General features: G+C 36.3%; 1 protein-coding gene across 6 annotated transcripts in view; it reads left to right on the top strand.

Annotated features, from left to right (window-relative positions):
* Positions 1–21,832, top strand: part of LOC150103765 (dynamin-like) — a 519,391-nt gene that overhangs the window by 469,483 nt on the left and 28,076 nt on the right. For 4 of the 6 annotated variants that reach the window (XM_090397139.1, XM_090397140.1, XM_090397143.1 and 1 more), the window contains one exon: positions 20,726–20,831. The exons of the other annotated variants lie outside the window; for them this stretch is intronic. In XM_090397139.1, coding sequence (XP_090253265.1) covers positions 20,726–20,813 — 88 coding nt within the window. In that variant the 3' untranslated portion in view covers positions 20,814–20,831. The remainder of the gene's footprint in view (positions 1–20,725; positions 20,832–21,832) is intronic. 6 annotated transcript variants of the gene reach the window in all.

Genomic DNA, 21,832 nt, shown 5'->3' on the forward strand with positions numbered 1-21,832 from the left:
GTGTTGACTCCAGGAAGTGTTTGTATAATAAGCCAGTAAGGGTGGGGGTTATACATTTAGCTAACTGTCCTTTCTTTTAAGATTACACAGTGGTCAACATTCATAGTTAAGAATTTATGGAGACAGAACACACATGTTAAAATAATTACTTTACTTAATATTAGGAAAGTAATATTCGCTGTTTCGATCTCTGTACTGAGGTCATCATCATCAGCAGGGAAAATACATATGTATAAGATACAGGCTACAAGATTCGGCCAGCCTAAAGCCCAAAGTCAGGCTCAGATATTATTATTACCCAAGACCCCATGGAGTCAAAGACTCATCTAGGAGGTCCTTTTATCAAACACACAGCTCATCATGCCATGCTTTAAACACACTCAAATTCTCTGCAGACATCACACTCTCAGGCAAGGCATTCCAATCATTCACAACTCTGTATGAAAAAAAACTGCTTCTCATTCCCCTACTCACACCCTCTTTATACAGGGATGACCTCTGGTTCTCCCCTGATCTCCCACTATTTTCTGTAGAACCTCTTCAACATTGATCCTATAACAATCCTTACTAACTTGTAGGTCTCTATCATATCTCCCCTCTTCCTCCTCCTGTCCACCAGACTCTGCAAATTGCATCTTCTCAATTTTCCTCATATTCAACATTCCAGAGGACCCTTTTCAACATCTCTTCATCCTTCTGAAAACCAGGTGACCAAATCTACAAGATTTGGTCACCTGGTTTAATCCCCTAAATTTCAGATCCTTATCCACTATCACCCCCAGATCTTTTATTTCCTCCACCTCCGACAATATATCCTCACCAAGCATAAATTCTATTTGTCATTTGGCCCCATGGCCATGAAACATTAAATACATTCCTTAGCCACCTGAACAAACAACACAGACTTATCCAATTTGCCATTGAAATTGAAAACAACAACTCTCTTCCTTTTCTAGACATACTTTTCTCTACACACATTATACACAAAAATTCATACCACCACCCAACACAAAAACTAGGAGTCATAAGCATCCTTAAAACAGAAGCATTAACAATCCACTTGAATGAACAAGCTCTAAACCAAGAATTCGAAATCATTAACTATACATTTGTAAAAAAATGGCTACAATAAAAAAACAGTTCACAAGATCCTCCATAAAAATACCACTAAAAACAAAAAAGATTACAAGAATACCATAGCCATACCCTATGTTAGAGGCATTTCAGAAAAATTAGACAGAACACTACATAGATACAACTTCAAACCCCCAAAATTTTAAAAAAATTTACTCAGTTCTTCCAAAGATCCTCTTCCATCCCTAGCCCACCCAGGGGTTTACAAAATCCAATGTATATGTAACCTACCCTACATAAGGGAAACAGGATGCATGATCCTAATCAGAAAAGATGAACACAAACGACACATTAAATACCTCCATTATGGTAAAAACAAGCCTAACAGACCATGCACCCCAAAAATTCCATAGAATTTACTGGAAAGGCACCAAGTCCCTAGACCACACCAAAACCTGGTTTGAGAGAAAATTCAAAGAAGCCTGTGAAATGCTAAAACACTATCCAAATCACCTGAACAAAAATGACAGATTAATCATTCCAAGAATGTGGAGGACCCATCTGCTACCCTTATAACAACCAGAACAAGCCTAGATGAAAATCTCAATACAAGAGGACTTTAAAAATGTTTAATGTAGTTCTGTTTTTAATTAATTTATTTTTTAAAAATAGTTTGTTTATTTTTAATTCATTTTTATATTTGTTTTTTAATTAATTTTTTTTAAATCTATAATATTTTTTAATTTAATATTATTAATTTAGTTTTTCCGCAAGAGGTCAGGCTAGGTAAAAAATTAATAAGCAGTTAGATTCATTTACCTTTGTAAAGTGCAGTAGCTTGTATCTTATACATATGTATTTTCCTGATGATGACCTCAGTACAGAGGTCGAAATGTCGAATATTACTTAATTAATATTAAGTAAAGTAATTATTTTAACATGTGTTGTGTCTTCATAAATTCTTAACTATGAATTTAGCTAACTATTTGACTAGTTTAAATTAGGGGAAGCCCATAGCATCTGTTAAAGGATGGAGCAGTTGAAGTTCACGAATTTTAGGTAAATCCTATATCTGTGAAGAGGTTGGAACTAAAAGATTTGCATTTTTTTAGCTAATTCAAGGAGCCAAGAGGAGACATTTTAAGCAGGCCTTTTTTAATATGCTTCCTAGCCAGAGAACTTTAAAGAAATATAATCTCTGCGATGCTTCTTTCAAACATCATATGAAGCAGATACCCTTATCCACTCTCCTAAGGTTCATTTACCTCCATTTCTCTGTTCTGGATGTGTACAACTGGTATTATGGTCATAGTGGGAGATCTGCTAACATATGCCTTGAAGAACACAAGAAATATGTCCATCATCACACTATGGTCACTCATATCTAGCTGACCTTGCCTTGGACACCATGCAAGAATCAAATGGGGGGAAAAAACTACTCTGCTTCATGTCAGCAAATGTGAACTTGAAAAACTTTTTAGACTCAGTTACGAAAACATCCAAATCTAAATAAATGTAGTTGTGTGAAACTTCCCAAGATTGGAGAAATAGTAAACTCTTAGATCTCCCACTTAACAGCCATCACTGGATACCAGCACCCATAGATGATGCCATCCTCTCTTAGAACCTTAGGCTTCTTGTCTAAGATCTTCTACTTATTGCTTGTTCATTTGTGCGTGTGTGTGTGTGTTATTACAGTTTTTATTTTGTTTCCTGTATAATGTCTCTGTGAGAGAGAGACATTTTACATTGCTGCAAATATATTGTAGCAGTGTGAAAAGAGTCATGGAAACCGTGTATAAATAAAAATCTGATTGGAAGCTGCACATGGGTGTGGTAATGTTTAATTATTTTCTCTCTCAGCCAACACTGACAATTAGTCTTTGTAAAATCAAGTTGGTAAAGCTAGTTGTTGAAGGTGCTGTTACAACAGTTAGTATGTGTGCCAACTGTCAATTTTTTCTGCTTGGGATTAAGGATATTTAATCTTGTATATGAAGCACTATGATCTGTGATTCATATGCTTCAGAGAGAGAGAGATCCAAATATCCCAGGCTATATTTTTCAGCTAAGCACTGCTTAGTATAATCACTATTTCTGTTAACACTGTCTGTGTACATTTTACTTTATAGAAATCTGTTCTGTTCTGCTTTGGTAGTGTTAGCTTAATTTTTGTGACAAATTTGAATATTTGAAAATATTTCTGCAAAGTTCTTATAAGTCTATGATTTTTTTTTTATTTATTTCTTGGGTACTCTGTTGTGCATTAGTTTAATTAGCATACAGGTATATTAATTTTTTTCAGAAAATATCTTGGTCACAATTGTATGAAATTTTATGCCTATGGCAGGTTTTATGCAGGAGAACTCAGTAAGGTTAGGAAGCATATTCCTAGTTCTTATTATAACAAGTAGTGTGTGTATGTGGAGTGGGCTATCACAACGTCATGATGCACCACAAGATGTTGTGGTGCATCATCAGTAAATCTTTTTTTTTTTTTTTTTTTTTAAAGAAAGACATGATATTTAGACATTGTATGATTTGGATGAGGCCTTCCCTCGATGAATTTTTGATTCCTGGAGTAGCCTGCATAATAATAATAAATTAAAAAGTTATCTTAACTAGCAGCCATGTAATTTCTCCTATTTTAACTCTTTATTGGGAGGGAGCTCATCTAGATCACACATCATGTTTGTTAGCTGCTGTCTGTAATAGAGGATATTTTGTTTCCAAAAGGGACTTGAAAATATAAAGTTGATGTACTAGCTTATTCTTTACTCAGAGAAATGCAGTTGTACTTTTGTAATTTGATCTGATGAGAGTGTACTTGAAAAATGTTAAAAGTTGTGGTCTTTAAATAAACATTGCATGCCTTCTGCACATGATTAGTTCACTTTTCTCTTTTTTTACTGTATACTGCCAATGAAATATTTTTTTTTTCTACTTGACAAGGCATTCAGGCATCCATTTTTGTTTTGCTCCATGAAGTAATTGAAAGTTTCATGGTAATTTTCATATTTTTAATGGTGAGCAGAATAAATAAGGCAGTTTATTAAACTTCTAATATTTTGCTAAATTTTACACCAGTATCTTCAGAGCATTAAAAAAAAAAAAAATCTTCAGAGCATTAAAAAAAAGAAATGTCAGTGCAGTACTCTAAACAATCTGTAGATGTAGAATTCAAATCTGTGGTGCACAAAAATAGAGAAGCTGATCCTTAGGAAAGTAGATAAAAGTGGAAACAGATGTCTAACTTTACTTTATTTATTAAAATTGTCAGATCAATATTTTATTGTGTTCACTAAGACATATTCATGGGCACAAAGATATGAACCATGCATGTGCATACTGGTACATGCATGGCATATATGCAGCAGGAAAGCACAAATATTGCTGAAGGGGTGAGATCCTAAAGTCAACTGGCATCTTCTATGGGTGTAGTGAAGATGCTCTTTGTTTGTTCAGCTCAGGGTCTCAAGATAATAGGCTCCATTGTTTTTGCTAAAGTAAGGTGGTCATATTTATTTAGATTCAGAGCATGTTGTAAAACTGTGGCAGATTTCAGAAAGTCTCTCAAAGAGAGAGAAAAATAGCGAGATTGTTTTTGGTCAAAAGGTAGAACAGTCAGTATTCAACTGGATGGGCATAGAAATTATGTCCATTACCATTCATTTCCTACAACTTTTCTGAAGTTGTAGAACATGCCCTTGACACAGATCACTAGATCCAGTGGAGGGGGCGGGGGGGTTACCTCATTATACAGAAGTAGATACAAATCTGAGAAACTGTTCTGGAACCAAATGAAAGTAAATATGGTTGCCTCAATTTTCCAAAAATCTTGGAGACTCATCAGGAGACAGTCAGCTGAATTAGTAAGAATCTTTCAGTGCACTTGCTTTAATATCCCACATTTTTTGCACTCAGTCTGTTTATTTGTAAACAGACTGAGCGCAAAACTTTTACTTTTCTGCTGATGTATATACTATATGTTAATTGTATGTGTTCTGGCTCATTTGTCTGTAAGCTGGATAAATGATTTTGCTGACTGTTTGACAAGTTTGTAAGTAGGGTTATCTGTACTGTCAGCTGCTGGATGAAGGGAGGTATTGTATTTGTGAATATTTGGTGTGGGAGGGGTATTAATATAAGGTTACAGTCTGTTGATGATTTCTTTGGGACAAGAGGTTTTTTTTTTAATTTAAGGACCTTTTCATTATAATGAATCAAAGTGAATACAGCAGTGGCATTAACTTTGTTATTTGGTTATAAAAATCTTTTTGTATAACTTTTAAAAGATGTTATTTCTTTCTGAAGAATGTTTTATGGAGTATATACATACTCATGATCATGATGTTGACTACATTGAAATGAATATTATTCACCACTGTAAGAGATAGATCAATCTCATTTTTGATATTCATCATTATAACCAACCTTTAATACCACTTTTACATACAAGAGGTTGCAGAACATATACCAAATTGATGCCATATGTGGGTAATTGAAGACATTAACTACTTCTTTTGTTAACAATAATGAATATCAGTTTTCGGCTGGTATGATCCTGATGTAGATGCAAGCTGTATATGATATATAATCCTCAGTGCATAATGATATAAACACTTTCAGGAGTGTATAAAGTTCTTTGTTTTCTGCATTGAAGAACATTAGAAATGCTATTGCTATAGCCAGGCAGGACTGGCAGACTACACTTTAGCCCTCCTCATCACCTAGGATAAAATGGAAGAAAAGTACAGTACTTCTTAGAAGCTTACAAGTCTAAGTTTGTTGCTCCCCAGAACCTCAAAAAGTACAAGTGCATTGTTTTACCAAAATTCTGGGAGACAGTTATTTTAACACTGACTTGCAACAAAACAGCTGTAATTTTTTCCCCTCCTCTTCTAACCTTGGACAGTACCATGATAGCACTTGTTTTCTCTATTATAATTTTAAATTGCTTCTACAACTTTTTTGATTGTTTGATGCCTTACATACTGCAATAAGTTTTTTTGTGCTGTAGATAATGATTTGAAATCCAACAATAATATTGGCAATTTAATAAATAATCTTTTTTTGTATGTTCTTGTGGTGTTGTGTGTATACTGTAAAATGAATAACTATCAATGTCTATTGTTAACAATAATGAATATCAGTTTTCAGCTGGTATGATCTTTTACAGAACAAATTCTCTCCAGATATCACAGCGCTCTTTGCACATGTACTACTTTCTGGCTATTTTGTGTGGCAAAACACATTCTACCTACAAAAAGAAGGCAAAGCCATGGGCTCACCATTCCCCCTCCCCAATTGCTAACTTTTATATGGAAGCTTTTGAGCAATGTGCTCTAGATTCCTTTACTTTAAAACCTAAAGTCTGGCTTAGATACGTTGACAATGTTTTTGCTATCTGGTCCGTGGCCACCAGATATTAGACACTTTCCTCAGCCACCTAAACAAACAGTACAAATGCATACAATTCACATTTAAGATTGAAAGTCAGAACACACTTCCTTTTCTACATATCCTGTTTCACACATCTTCTTTCTGGCAGTCTTTCCTTCACTGTTTACCGGAAGCCTATACATACTGGTCAATATATACACATAAACTCCTACCACCACCCAGCACAAAAACTAGGTGTCATTAACACACTAAAAAACAGGGCTTTGAAGATTTACTCCAGCAAATAAACACATAAAGATGAATTAAAAATTATCAGCAATACCTTCCTGAAAAATGGCAAAATACTATCAATAAAATTCTCCACAAGATTGCACTTAAAAACAAAAATTAACTAGATTACAATAAAACTGTAACCATTCCATACATTAAAGGGATATCAGATAAACAGAATTTTACAGAAATACAACCTTAATGCCATCTTCAAACCTCTTGCAAAATTAAAGAACTTACTCAACTCATCCAAGGATCCACTTCCTCCAATGGCCCACCCTGGAGTATACCATATTCATTGCGCCTGTAATTTTCCCTATATAGGTGAAACAGGATGCACAATTCTTATCAGAAAAAAAGGAACATAAACGCAACATTAAATTTAATAACTATGGTAAATCCAGCCTTTCTGATCATGCCCCGAACTCTACATAGAATTGACTGAAAAGGTACCTGTTGTTTATATCACACCAAAATGTGGTATGAACGTAAATTTATGGAAGCCTATGAAATTCTTATCAACCACCCCAATCTTAACAATAATGATGGTCTAAAAATCCCAAGAATATGGATAGCACATATTCTACTCACATAACCTTTCTAAGAGTAAATATAAATAGGACTGTACGTAATCCAGGATCTTAACTCTAATATAACTCTCATGTTAAATTAGGACACCACTTTTGCTGTAATAAAACTATCTATATGAAATTGTTCTCTGGTGATGTTATAAATAGAATATAGCTTTGATGTAGTTATTTTATTTTAATTTTTGTTTATTTATTTAATTTTTCCACTAGAGGTCATTCCAGTAGAATAACCATTGATCGGATCATTATCTCTTTGGCATACTGTTTGAAATGTAATATAGCTTGTCTCAGTGTGTGTGTGTGTGTGTGTGTTCTCCAGATAATTATATTATACTCTGGAGTGTATATATATATATATATATATATATATACACATATACACACACACAGTATACTCCAGATAATTAACCTTAATATTATTATTATTTGACACCTCCAGGGAGTCCAAGACTCATCGAGAGAGGGCACCTACTCTCCATCTCCACCACTCACCCTCATTCACCATCTATTGTCCCCCAACACCACTTGTATTTTCACAGACAATCACAAACATCCATGCCCATGGCAGGATTCGAACCCACGGCCTTTTGACTGGAGAGTGCTAACCACTCGGCCAACCAGGCTGGCATATAATGTGAAGGTCGAAATATCGGGAAATTAAAGTAATTATTTCTAACACAATTGTAGTCTCCATAATTTGTCTGAAATGAATGCTGATCACCGTGTATCACTAAAGGAAAGGCATCGACATCTAAGCTTTTCTAAACATCGTGGTAATTTGTTTGGTGTTCTTAATGATTCAGATGTTGTTCTTAAAGGTTTTATAGTTTTCTTTATTTTTAGTTTAATATGTATTTGTCTATTTTAAATTGTTACTTTTTTTGTTTCTGATTAGATTATTCTTAGAGAAGCATGTTTCATTTATGGTGCATATCCAAACAGTGATTCATTGCACTTTGTGCTTTTAGGGAAGTTTTTCATATGCCTCTAGGAAATTATAAAATGTGTCATTCGAAAATTTTATGATTTCTGAAACATAAATTTCATGTAGCTGCTATTGAATTAACAAAGCACAGTAGAAATGAAACTACCCCGATTTTTGAAAGATACATTAACATGAAAATATACTTGGATATTCTTGAAATGTAAGATGATAGTCATTTGTAGAATATTCATATTTCATTACTTAAATGATTTTTTACTTCATTCTTATGAAGGTGTCAAAAACAGTATGATTGAGGAAAAAATGCAGGAAGAGAACCAAGATATATATTAGGCATCAAATTCCTTGGGAGAGAGGGGACGGGATATAGGATACTGTGATAGTATTACATGAAATGTTTAAATCAGTTTTGACAGTTTTCTTCCAAATTAATGAAGACGCCAGATATTGTCAAATCTTATATTTCAGTCTTATAAGGCACTACTTACTGTATCAGTTCATCTAGATCTTGTTCTCTAGGGATTTTTCTCTTCTATTCTGTTTAGAATAGAAGAAAAAACCGGGTCTTTTCTCACAAATGTTTTTCATCTAGTCTGGTTCAAAGAGCGGAATAATATTCCCCAGTTATTGTTTTACCCTTTTCAAGATAATTAATAAACAAAATGCCTTTAGCATCCCAAAACACTGATGCCATGACCTTTCCTGCTGATGGAACCAACTTTGGCACTGAACAACTGGCTTCTGTCCACTGTTTTGCCTGCTGTCTGGATTCTGCTGTGTAATGGTGAATCCACGTCTCATCCTTAGTAATAAATCGATGCACAAAATCAGTTTTATTCTTGTTAAAATGCTCCAAGCACTGTTCAGAGATTTTCATGTGGCTGCATTATTGATCTGCTGTGAGCAAGCGTGGCACCCATCTTGCGCAAAGCTTTATCATTTGCAATTATTCATGCAAAATATATTATTATTATTATTATTATTATTATTATGGGCAACTCCAAGGAGTCCTTAGACTCATCAAGGGAGACCCTAAACATCATATCAAGAATAACTATTCAGTATTTGCATGGTATTTATCATACTTTGCTTTGAACTCATTTACAGTCATGGCATCCACAACAAACTCTGGGAGCTTATTCCACTCATTCACCACTCCAAATAAAAAAAACCTAGTTCTAACACCCTTGCTATACTCTTGCTCAGTTTCCATGGATGGCCCCTAGTTCTCCCATCATCAGACCTGGTCTGAAAAATTTCCTCTGAATTAATCTTGTAAATGTCTCAATCATATGACCCCTTTTCTGCCCATCAACCAATTTCTGTAATCCACAGATCTTCAACCTGTTCTCGTAAGGTTCATTCCATGGACCAGCTATCATCTTGGTCACTTGCCTCTGGATCCTCTCTACTTCCTCCCATCAAGAAGAAACCCAGGGGCCCAGATCTGGGCACAGTAGTCAAGATAGGGACTTATCAAGGCTCGATAAAGAGGAACAATAACTTGCTTATCTCTACTCGTCAAAGTATTCTTCAGTAACCAAGTGATCTGATGAGCTGATTTAGCCACTTTTGCTATGTGCCCCCTAAACTTCCACTCCCTATCCACCAACACAACCAAATCACTGGCTTTGTCACCCTCCTGGAGTACAGTTCCACCAATGTGATATACTGCTGCTAATTTTTTCACCCCAAAATGCATAACTTTACATTTTGCTACATTAAACTGACATCCATTCTCATTTTCCCAGACTGCCAATCTATCCAACCTGCTTCATGCAAAATTTTGACATCATGTGCATTCACTATTGCTCTACCCAACTTTGCATCATCAGCAAATAAATGAATAGTTCCTCTCAGATCCTTTCCTATATCATTAATGAACAAATTAAATAGCAGTGGACCAAGAACAGAACCCTGCAGCACACCACTAATAACAAACTTTCTTTTGGACCTCATTCCTGAATAAACTACTCTCTGATATATCTCCATCAACCACCCTCCTATCCATCTCACCAACCCTATATCCATTCCCATGTGCTGCAGTTTACTGATTAGAATTCCATGTAGTATCCTGTCAAAGGCCTTAGCAAAGTCCAGCAGTATCATCACTGTAAATCCATTACCCTTATCCAGTTCAGCTGTCATTGTATTATAAAACATGAGCAAGTTATTTAGGCATGAACTACCCTTCACAAAACCATGCTGTCCTCAAAACAGTATCCCATTTTCATCCATCCATTCCTATATTTTGCTCTTGACTAACATCTCCAAACCCTTGACAACGATTACTGATATGCTGATCAGTCGGTAATTTGCAACAGCAATTGGAACCTCCTTCATGCAATGGAACTGTAAACAAAAGCTGCGCCATTGTAATAATATGTTATTATTTATTTATGACTTGTAATATCTTTTGCTCTATACTTTCTATATTATCTATATCTTTATATGCCGTTATTCTAATTTATCTGTTTGCGCTTTCTCTCTCTGAATCTTTCTTGCTTATATTATTATGTACTATGTTTATCTACCCTTCGCACTATGAGTCTTATGCCTGAGATACTAGAAAATTTATTTAATTTAGACTACGCCACTAATATCATTTAATTAGCATAAAACTCAATAATACGGCTGGCAGATTTCTCTCTCTAATACAAATTCCTTCAATAAAACTTTACACAAACAGTCATGGTCTATTCTTTTACTTAACGTTACGCTTCGGCTATCTCACTTAGTTTCCCGCTTACAAGTCCGATTTATTTTGGAACAGTGCAGTTGTAAAAATAAACAAACAGGCATCACTCTTTTAACAAAAAGAACAAAACAACTTATTTACATTACTATGAAATATACATGAATTTAAACATTAGGATGATTGCTTTCTCTATCCATTTATAATTTTTTTAGCATAAATTATAACCTATTTACTTTAATACTAATTAACTTCTTTAACTCACAATCTTATTTACTCTCCTCTTACAAATTCAACTGATTAAACTTCTAGTTTACTTGCAAAGAGGTTGGCTAACTCTCAGTTACGTTATCTTTACAAATTTTATATCAACTTCCAATATACCAATCGATTCTCTTAATGACAATTCTTACTACTATTGAACAATCTCTTAAAAGTCCATCTACAACCTACTATGAGAGGGAATAAACAAAAGGTTTTAACTTACAAAAGACTGCATCGCACATTCAGTCAGAAGTCACTACAGTCTTATGGCATTACTTTCATTCTCAGATCTTGAGGTTCCTCAGGAATGTCTGGCTTCAGTAATATATCTCAACGGGAAAATAGTGGGCTGTGGATTACGACTGGCAAAAGGTTGTTCTCCCACGGCGAAAAGAAAATCTTCCAAGCGAAGTTGTTTTGGATAATTTACATCGCCTTTTCTCCTCTGCTTTGGTTCGCCGAAAAATGGCTGTACAACTGCCATTTCCAATAGCTCAAACAGCCACCTCCAATGACCGTAATTGCCGCCAACTGACTCTCTTATGGACTTTCAAATCTGTTCCCTCTCTCTCTGGCGATGATTGGAAGCCTTTCCTTCTTCAGCAATGTCTGGAAGTCCTCTCTCTGGACTGGAAACTTTTCTCCGGCGATTGGAACTTCTCCTTTTGGCAATTTGAAGCCCTGTCTGCAGCCTAGAAACTCTGTCTCTGCAACTGCTGGAAGCGGGAAGCTCTCTGTCTTTCTGGTGACATCTGGAACTGGGCAGCTCTTTTCTTTAGCGACTTTTGAATCCAGGAAGCCCTCTCTCTCTCTGGTGACATCTGAAACCGGGCAGCCTTTTTCTCTAGCGACTTTTGGATCCACGATGCCCTCTCTCTCTCTGGTGATGTCTGGAACCGGGCAGCCTACTCTCTCTAGCGACTTCTGGATCTGGGAAGCTCTCTATGCTTGGCTCTGTCCCTTTTTATTATCCTTCTCTGAGACCTCACACGAAGTTTGTACCCCCGAAGAATTCGGCATGATTCTTTCATTTTAAGTTCAGCCCGCTTACTGCTCTCCTCCGCTTTCTTTTGATTGTAAGTTGCCGGCCGTCAGAAAGTTGTTTGAACCTTTCTGACTGACTTTGGAGGTGTTTACGTGTAGAGCTTGTAAACCTTTCACATACACACAAAATTTCATAAACAACCTTTCTTATACCGCCACGTATATCTATTACATACAGCTCTGGTGGCAAAACATTACCTTTGTTTTTAACACTCTAAAATATTCTTATTAAAGGAGTATATACAGTTAACTTCCAAAGGATTATTTACAAAAATATCTAGTACAAAATATGCAGAAACAAACAAGTTATTTTGACAACATTCTCATGGGACTTGACCCATGTAAAAAATCGATGCAGTGTGCTTTAGAATATTTAAGCTACAGTCGAGTTTTTACAGAACTATTTTCCCCTCTTTCCAACCCCTCGGGACTAACCCAGAGTTGAGACTTAAATTAAACAATATGATCAAGGGAACTGACAATTCTTTTGCCGCTTCACATAAGACTCGAGCTGGTATACCATACAATCCCACAGATGTATTTATATTAAGGTTCTGTAATATACTATTCACCTCCATTTCATTCACTTCAATTCCTGTATCAGCCATGCATTCTCTCATTCTTGCAATATCACAGCCTAGATGATATACTCTTACAAAGTGTTCGCTTAGTAATTCTACTATTTCTGCTGATTCAATTACCTCCCTGCCATCGGCATTCCTTAAAATCATTTTGCCATATACATTTTTTCGTTTACTTGCAGCATATTGAAAGAACTGTTTGGGATTCACTTTAGCTTGCATTGCTAATTTCCTTTCATAATCTGCTTTTGCTTTTCTTACCACACTAGTTACCCTTCTGGCCTGTGCTTTGTACTGTTCGTGTGCCTGCAGGTCACGTTTCTCCTTAAATTTCATCTACAATTGTTTCTTTTTTTGCAGCTCAAGCTTAATGGTATTATTCATCCGTTTAACTCCCACTTGATTTACTCTCCGGAATCTGGGTATGCAGTCAGCCATTACCTCCCTCAAACGCTCCTTTACTGCTTCCTACGGTAAAGGAGTTATCCATGCACTATCAACTATGAGCTATTTTCACTATTCATGCACTATCAACATCTAGCCCTTGCAGTTTAACATGCCATGACACTGATCCAAGCAATCTCCTAAACTTGTCATACTTACCAGCCTGGTAATTCCACATGTACCCTACCTTAATTGAAAATTTCACACATTTATCCCACTTCAATTTCTCATATGCAATTACTAGGTCAAGCATTCTCGAACCCCTAGTATATTCCATTACATGCTGTCTCAGGTAGTTATCTCTAAATAACTGCATAAAATTCATTTCCTTCCTCCCATTTGTCCTCTCCCCCCTCCAATCAATGTTACCATAGTTGAAATCCCCCATAATAATTACCTGTCCTCCACTCATTGAGTCTATTTACCTATGCATACTATCTCCATCATCTATTCCATTACCTGGTCTATAGCAGCACTCAACTGTAAATTTTATTCTGCTGACCTCAATCTCACACCAGATAGCCTCAAATGTGCTATTTTCACTATCCTGAAGTTGAACTTCTATTCTCTTTGGCTGCAGTTCATCAACTTTCATCAATAACACTCCTCCTCTCATTCTTTTCTCTCTGTCTTTCCTTAACACACTATATCCCTCACATTCTATCCCACTAACTATATCATCTTTTAGCCATGTCTCACTAATGCCAATAACCTGTGGCCAGGAAGAACTAACCAAGGCCAAAAATTCCTCCTCCTTATTCCAAATACTCCTGGCATTAGTGTACATAAAGTGCACAAGTCCCTTAGCCCCACCCCTATTTGGACTCCTTATACTACCTATCCCATTTTGGTTTATCCTTCGTCCTAACTCAGACATATTATACACATTCTTACACTCATCTGCCTCACTGATGTCTGCATGTCCATTCAACAGCATCCCCACCCTCCCTAAAAGCTCTAGTTTCCCTAATTCTGCACATCCACTTTCACTTCATTCAGCAACAGTTTTTCCAGTCTCCGAACACCAAATCCATTCAGATGCAAACCATCCTTCTTGTATAAGTCCTTTTGCCCATCAAACTCACTCCACACATCCACAAACTCCACACCACTCCTCCTGCATAACCTACGCATATTCACTCACAATTATGGCCCTCCTCAACTCTACTCTGTCATACTGCGGCAACAGACTAACTATCTTAACTCTCTCACTCTTTCCTTTTGCTACCTCCAATAATTCTTTCAAGTCCTCTCTCATTGCAAATTTATCGCCTTTTAAATCATTTGTTCTGGCCACTACCATCATTTCTTTCACCATATGCTTCTGTGCTCTAATAGCCTCATGTTATTAATTTTCACACCCAGAAAGCACGATTTTATCAAACTCTCATCTATTACACCTTTTACTACTGAATTACCATATAACACTCGCTCCTTAATTTTTCTGTCACTCCCGATCACGTTCTCATTTATCTTATCATGCACTTGCTTCTTTTTGTTAGCTGATCCACTCGGTAGACATTTTTGTAATCGCTCTGGCTGCCACTTTGCTCTATTTATCACTCCGTGCAACCGAGCTATCTCCCTCATTGAAGCTAACTCTAATTTTTTTTTTATCAGTCAACCCATTCTCTCTCTCTCTCTCTCTCTGTACTTCTACTTTCACCATCAACTGTATCACTTTTAAACTCACTCTCTGTGCTATCAGGCATTACATCACAATTTTCTATCACACCACAATTATCTGTCACATTCTGACTTTCAGCCACTACGTCAATCTCGCGACCTGAGACACATCAGATCTTCACTTTCGGCACACTTTCCCACTACTATTGCTCTCAAACCAAACTTCAGCCGCTTTCGGTAAAGCATACATTCCACAGACCAAACAAACCTGACGAATTTCCCTTTGGATAAATTCTTCAAACAAATACAGCAATTTGAATGGCATTGCCTTTCTTCACTTTGGTGCTATGTGCTACATTACGTATCTACTGTGTCTTATCAAAATACTAAATTAATTCTATCTAAAAAAAATTTTAAACTAAACTAATAACGCTAATTTTTTAAAAAACTAAAAACTTATCTTTCAGAGCTCTTCAAACACAGTACTACCATCAACACGCCCTCTTTCTCAAATATATCCTACACATTCTTTTGAAATGCCTATAGTCTCAGCAATTTCACGCACTTTGATTCGCTGGTCATCTAATACCATATCATGCACTTAATGTGATTTCTGGTATTACAATTTTTGGACATCCTTCATGTGGACCATCTTCAAGGCTGGTACGGCCACGTTGAAACTCGGCAGCCCATTTCTTAATTGTCGGAAATGAAGGACAAGCCCATAAACTTTTATGAACTTCAAATGAATTTCTTTTGGCATTAAACCTTCTTTTACAAAGAATTTTATAACCACAATGCTCATTTTTATCCATTTCAAGGGATACAGACAACACTTTTGCTTCTTTTCAGACCATCCTTGCAGATGATTTTTCTGTCTTTTGTCATTCTTGCAATATGAGGATCATAAAAAGGCATTTGCAGTAAGCCATTGACCATCTTTCAACAGTGCTTTCAAAGGGTTGTTCAAATTTTTGCTGCCCAAAACTGTTTGCATGCTGAAAACATTATCTTCATCCTGACCCAGAACTAGGACAGTCATCCCGTTACACTAGAAGAAAAATACTTGGGTCTTAATTTGGATAAGTGCCAGAGATCAATGAACATCCTTGACTCCATGCTTCTTGGGGCAGAAACAGATGTTCATTGCTTTGCTCTTATTGCACAGTTATCAGATTAACTCAATTATGGGTCTCAAGCACACATTTCTTCAAGAAACAGTACACTCTGATTTACCTGTCAGGGTATTCCACATCACCTTTTTTTCATTTTGGAAAAATCTGTACAATATATGTCAAACTGTTGTACATCCCTTTTATTTGCTAATAGAAGTATTTGCAAGCTCTAGACATCAGGATGGACAATACTGCATGGATGCCACTAAATATGCCAGCTGGGTTGGCCAAGTAGTTAGCATACCTACTCTCCAACCAGTATGCTGCCAGTTCGAATCTTGCCATGGGCATAGATGCCTGCAATTGTCTTTAGGTGGGAGATGAATTTCATTGTCTGGTGCAAGACTATACCCTGCTTATTGGAGGCCTAAAGTGTCTTGAAAAAGTTCCATATTTGGTCTTTAGAGCAGGGTTTCTGGGCTGTGTAAAAAAATACATTAAAAATACAAAAAATATATATAAAATTGATAAAAAAAATATTTTTTAATTCTACCCACTGTACAAAATGTACTATAGGTTTGCAAATAACCTTTTGTGGGTGAACAACTTAAAAAATAATAATAAATAAATAAATATACAGCTGCATTCAACCCCAATCTCTGTATGCCAGTAGCACAAACACACAAAGCAGAATTTTCTGATTTTGCAGCTTCCAACCAGAATACCCATTTACTTGAATATAACTCGCACTTTTTTCCCCCAAAATTAAAGCTAAAAAATCATGCAGGGATTTTCAGAAACTAAAGTTTTTCAGGAAAAAAACTGAAAATCGGTAAGACTTACCAAGAATCTCTTATTCGCTATCGCTACTTCCGGCCTCAAGAGCGGTTTCCTTGTGTGCATCGTCAAGTCATCTACCTAAATAGCATCAGCTTCTTTCCCATTATTTCGAGCAAAAATTGCCAGTAATTTACAAGACTTGAGATACGTAATGAACAATCCTTCACAAATGACTAATGAAAAGTGAAAACAGAGCGAGAAAGAACAATGGTAGTCCAGTAGGGATAGAACAGCTATGAAGACATGCATATGATTGGTGCAGTATTAACCAAAGATCGCGTAACCCAATGACAAAGGCAAGCTGACCATTGTTGATTTGGAATGTAAATTCTCTTCAACCGAATTCCATAATATCTGAAACTGCCATAACAACATTCTCCAATATATTTCTTAGTTTTAACACATTCGTGATGGGGTGGTGTTTTGCCCTTTTATCATTCCGACAGAGCTTCTCATTACCTTTTGCATACAGTTTCCATGTCGTGCAGGCAGCCTCAACTCACACAAAGCTTCAGCCCTTTGGTTGAATTTTATTGCTGCTTGTTTGCGTGCCGTTTCTGCATCTTTCAATTCACGGTAGAATTTTATTTGAAGTTAGCCTTTGTGATTTGTCTTAATTACACATCGAAAATTTCAAAGGCAATCAAACAAACACTTATTTCATGTAATTGAAAAATGGACAACAGTTTTTAGTTAGATACTTTGTTTGCTGGTTCAACATGGTTTTGCTTGAGTCTATACAGCATAGTTTCTGGGAGGGAACATGTGATTCATTAGTTAGTGAATTAGTTCACTAACTAATGAATCACATTAGTTAGTGAACTAATAACACTAACCACAGATGCAAGAAAAACAACTAGTTGTTTTTCTTGCATCTGTGGTATAGCGGCTGTTGGAGAGGGCATGTTGTTTGCTGCGGGGAGCAACTTACTATTGCCCCAACATGAGTATGTTTAAACTTTTTTTCGTGTGCGAGGTATATGCAAAACTTTTTAATTTCTTTTTTTGTAAAGTAAAATCAGGGATGTGACTTATATTCAAGTAAATGTGGTATACTGCAGTAGATCTTACATTAAATTACATAAAATTTAAATGCTACCAAAAATGCATTATTTATACTGATTCAAGAAGTTCTTTTTAGCCACTTAGAAGTCTGATACCAACAATTCTTATCCACCCATTCATCGTGTTCCTTAAGATATCATTATATGCCTATCCCCTTTATGGATTGCAGGCAGATTATAAGAAGAACATTAATAATAATACACTAACATCATGAAATAGAGTGAATAACAAGCTGTACCAGATTAAACCTGAAATTAAACTTTGGCAGTCTAGTCGGTTCAAGGTTCACAAGGAGGAAGTTTTTCTTTCTTGGCTGCATATAAGCTAGTCATCTTGGACACTCCTTCCTATTGAGGGTGATGACATGCCCGTGTGTGTACATAAGGACAGTATCTGTACATTATCCATTATACCTATTTTAATCGATTACCTTCATTATATTAATGAGTGCAGCCATTATAAGCAGTGGTTCAAGCACAAGTCCTATAGCGCACTGTTAGTCGTCATCCTCTTAAGTTCTTTGCCCTCATATACTACTTTTTGCTATCTGTCCATCAGCTATCCCACCACATTGTATCCATATCACCAACTTTATATCCATCCCCTGTTGCTCCAATTTGCAATGGTGTTCTGTGTGGTATCTTGGGAAATGCCTTTGCAAAAAATCCAGCAGTATCATTGTGTAGCCATTCCCTTGATCTGACTTAGCTGTCACTATTATAAAAAGGAATTGAATTAATAAGGCATGACATGCCGTTCACAAAGCCATGCTCTCTCCCATAAGTACCATATTCTTATCCACCCATTCCTGAATTTTGTCTTTGACCAACTTTTCTAATGCCTTTGCCACAACTTCCAAGATAGAGATTGGTCAATGATTTGCCACTTTCTGTACTAGAGCCTCCTTTATGCAATGGAACTATTACTTCTTTCCACCCTTTTGGAATAACCTAGTCAGAGGTAATGCCAGCTCCTTTGCACATTCTTGTAATATATGAATGTGCAAAGGATAGCCCATCTAATCCTATGGCTATTATTATTGTACAAGCACCTCCATGGAGTCTGAAGACTCATTGCGAGAGACCCCAACTATCCACACAAGCTATCATGCCTCTCCTTGAACCCATTACTTGAACAGACAGAGCACTCACAACTGACTCTGGCACCCATTCCACTCATTCACAACTCTCCAAGCAAAAAATCTAGTCCTCACACCCCTACTAACCACACCTTTAGTCAACTTCCAGGGATGATCCGTTGTTCTCCCCCCCCCCCCTATATTTGCATTGAGATTCTGCAGTATCATAAGTACTGTCATTTCATCAACCTCTGTTCCTACATCAGCTCCTGTCACTGCAATTTTCATCCGGATACTAGCTCCTTGCAGAGTGATCACTCAGCTACCCAACTATTTTGTCTGCTGCTGTCGCCTCCTTATCATCAACATTTGTTAAGGTTATTCTTCCTTTTGCTCAGTTAATTTCTTCAAATAATCTGATTTTGCCTTCCTCATCATGTTAGTCAGTCACCCTTCTTGCTTATATCTTATAATGCTTTAGTTTGCTGTTATTGTCTTTCTTCTTACTCTCTGTCACAGCATTTTTTTTTCCCAGCTCCTGCTCAATGATAGAACTTATCCAAATAAATTTCCTTTCAATCAAGGAAATTTAGACACAGAAAACCCGAAAGTTTTTTTTTTTATTTATTAAAGTAACACAGTTACATTCAATATGAATACCATAAGTGATTTGCAAAACATCAAGGCAATAATTCAATGCTGCCATTTATGCTGCAACATATCCAGATAAACACTTTCATTTCATTAACAGCTGTAATTCTTTCCTTCACTTGGTTGACATCTGTCACCTGAGTGTCATACACATGGTCTTTGATGAATACCGAAAGAAAGAAATCACAAGATGTTGATGTCAGGTGATCTAAGTGGCCATTGCATGGCACCTTCACAACCAATCCATCTGTTTGGGAATTTCTTATTTAAAGACTCGTGGACAATCATTACCCACTGTTGTGGTGCACCATCTTGCTGAAAGGTGATACGTGGTTGTTCTTCCAGTTGTGGATAGATAGTGTTTCAGTATGTCTAGGTAGATGTTTCAGATCACTGTTGGTTCACTGAACCAACTTTTAACTTTTGAACTTCCTGACATGCAGTGTGGATTTTTTGAACCCCAAATTGTGTACATAGTTTGTTAACCTTCCCTGAAACATGAAAAGTTGCCTCATCAGAAAATATCTTACCAGAAAGTCATTGCCTTGGTCAACTCTGTCACATATTGTTATTGTATATTCCTTACAGGTAACTCTATCAACCTGCATAAGCTTTTGCAAGAGATGCAATGTCAAACATGTTTGCAAAACATCACATACTATATGATGTCTTGCAAACACGTACAACTGTTACTCACATTATGCAGTTCGTGTCAACTTGTATGGACTTCGAACAAAGACCTTTTGAATATGTTCGGCATTTTCTTCAGACATTTCAGGCCACCCTGCTCCTTTCTTGTTTTCCATACTTCCACGTTCCATAAACTTTTTATACCAAGCTTGTATGGTTGGTCTTTATAGGAACAATCTGCTATGTGATCTAAACTCTCATTAGACCTGTATATCAGATTTTGCTTGAATGAACTACTCAACTAACTTTGACTTTTTTATATTGGATAAAAGTTGTTCAGACATCCTGCATATTGTTTCATTCAGACGTTTCTAACCATCTCCTATACACTGATAACATTATTTTCTTGCAGATTCTTTATGCCGTTGCACTGCTTTCAGCTGTCTTCTAAGTTCGTCACGATCAACTACCTTGTAGTTCCAGACATATCCCTTTTTTAAATGAAAATTCTAAATTTGGTAAGTCAAGATCACGCTTTCTACCCAACATACACATTGATTAATTTGCAATCATGATCCTCCTCAGTTTTCTTCTAATAGCATGGCAGCAAATTCACAATCTTTACCCCCTCTCTCTTTCTCTCACTCTTCATTTTTGCTTCTTCTAATAACTTTAATTTTATGTCTTCACATCTTGGCAGCCTCACTGATATCATTAATTTTCACATCAGAAAAACAAGATTTAGTCACTCACTGTTTTATTTAAAATCACCATAAAATTTTTTCTCTTTCTTCTGCTTCTCTTGCTTTGTCATATATTCCTTTTTTTTTTTTACCTCACACGTCTGCTTTCTTTCTTTTTTCAGCTCTATCACTCACCTGACATTTATGCAATTGTTCAAGCTCATACATTGTCCTGTGAAGGACTCCACATAAGTGCACCATTTCTTTCGTGGCATACTCTTCATTCTACTAATCTACCACTGCATTTTCATAAAATCTTGCTGACACATTTCCCCACCTTTTTATCAGCATTCTGCACTCAGCTGTGATGAGTATGGCTGAGTACAGATATCTGGGATATTCCAATGCTGATAATGAAATCTGATAAAAGGAAGTCATCCACCATGACATGCAGCAAACAACTAGAGAGGAAACTGCCAATCCAATTGCAAAGAGCAGGAAGAAAAGAGACCATAAGATGGTAGCATGGTAAGAAGACCTCTAAGATACCAGATACACCATCTATCTGTCTTGAAAATACCAAGAGCTGCCATATGAATTTCTCCAAATCTTTCCAGCCTGCATCCAGAGGTGGATAAGGTTGTTAAGGAGATCTGCTGAAGGGTAAAATCCTTAGTAGTGATCACAGATTAATTGATAGTGTCACAAAATGCTGTCTACTGTCTTATTGTAATATCTTCTTTTATTCTTATTTTACTAATTAGCTTTTCTTTATAATTAGCAGTCCACGCTTTTCCTCTCATGACCTTTTTCACTTATTCTACTGCGTATTATGT

The sequence above is a fragment of the Typopeltis vanoorti genome, chromosome 8 (genome assembly GCF_054136105.1).
Source record: "Typopeltis vanoorti isolate ZY-2024b chromosome 8, IOZ_Tvanoo_1.0, whole genome shotgun sequence".
NCBI classification, from domain to species: Eukaryota; Metazoa; Arthropoda; class Arachnida; order Uropygi; family Thelyphonidae; genus Typopeltis; species Typopeltis vanoorti.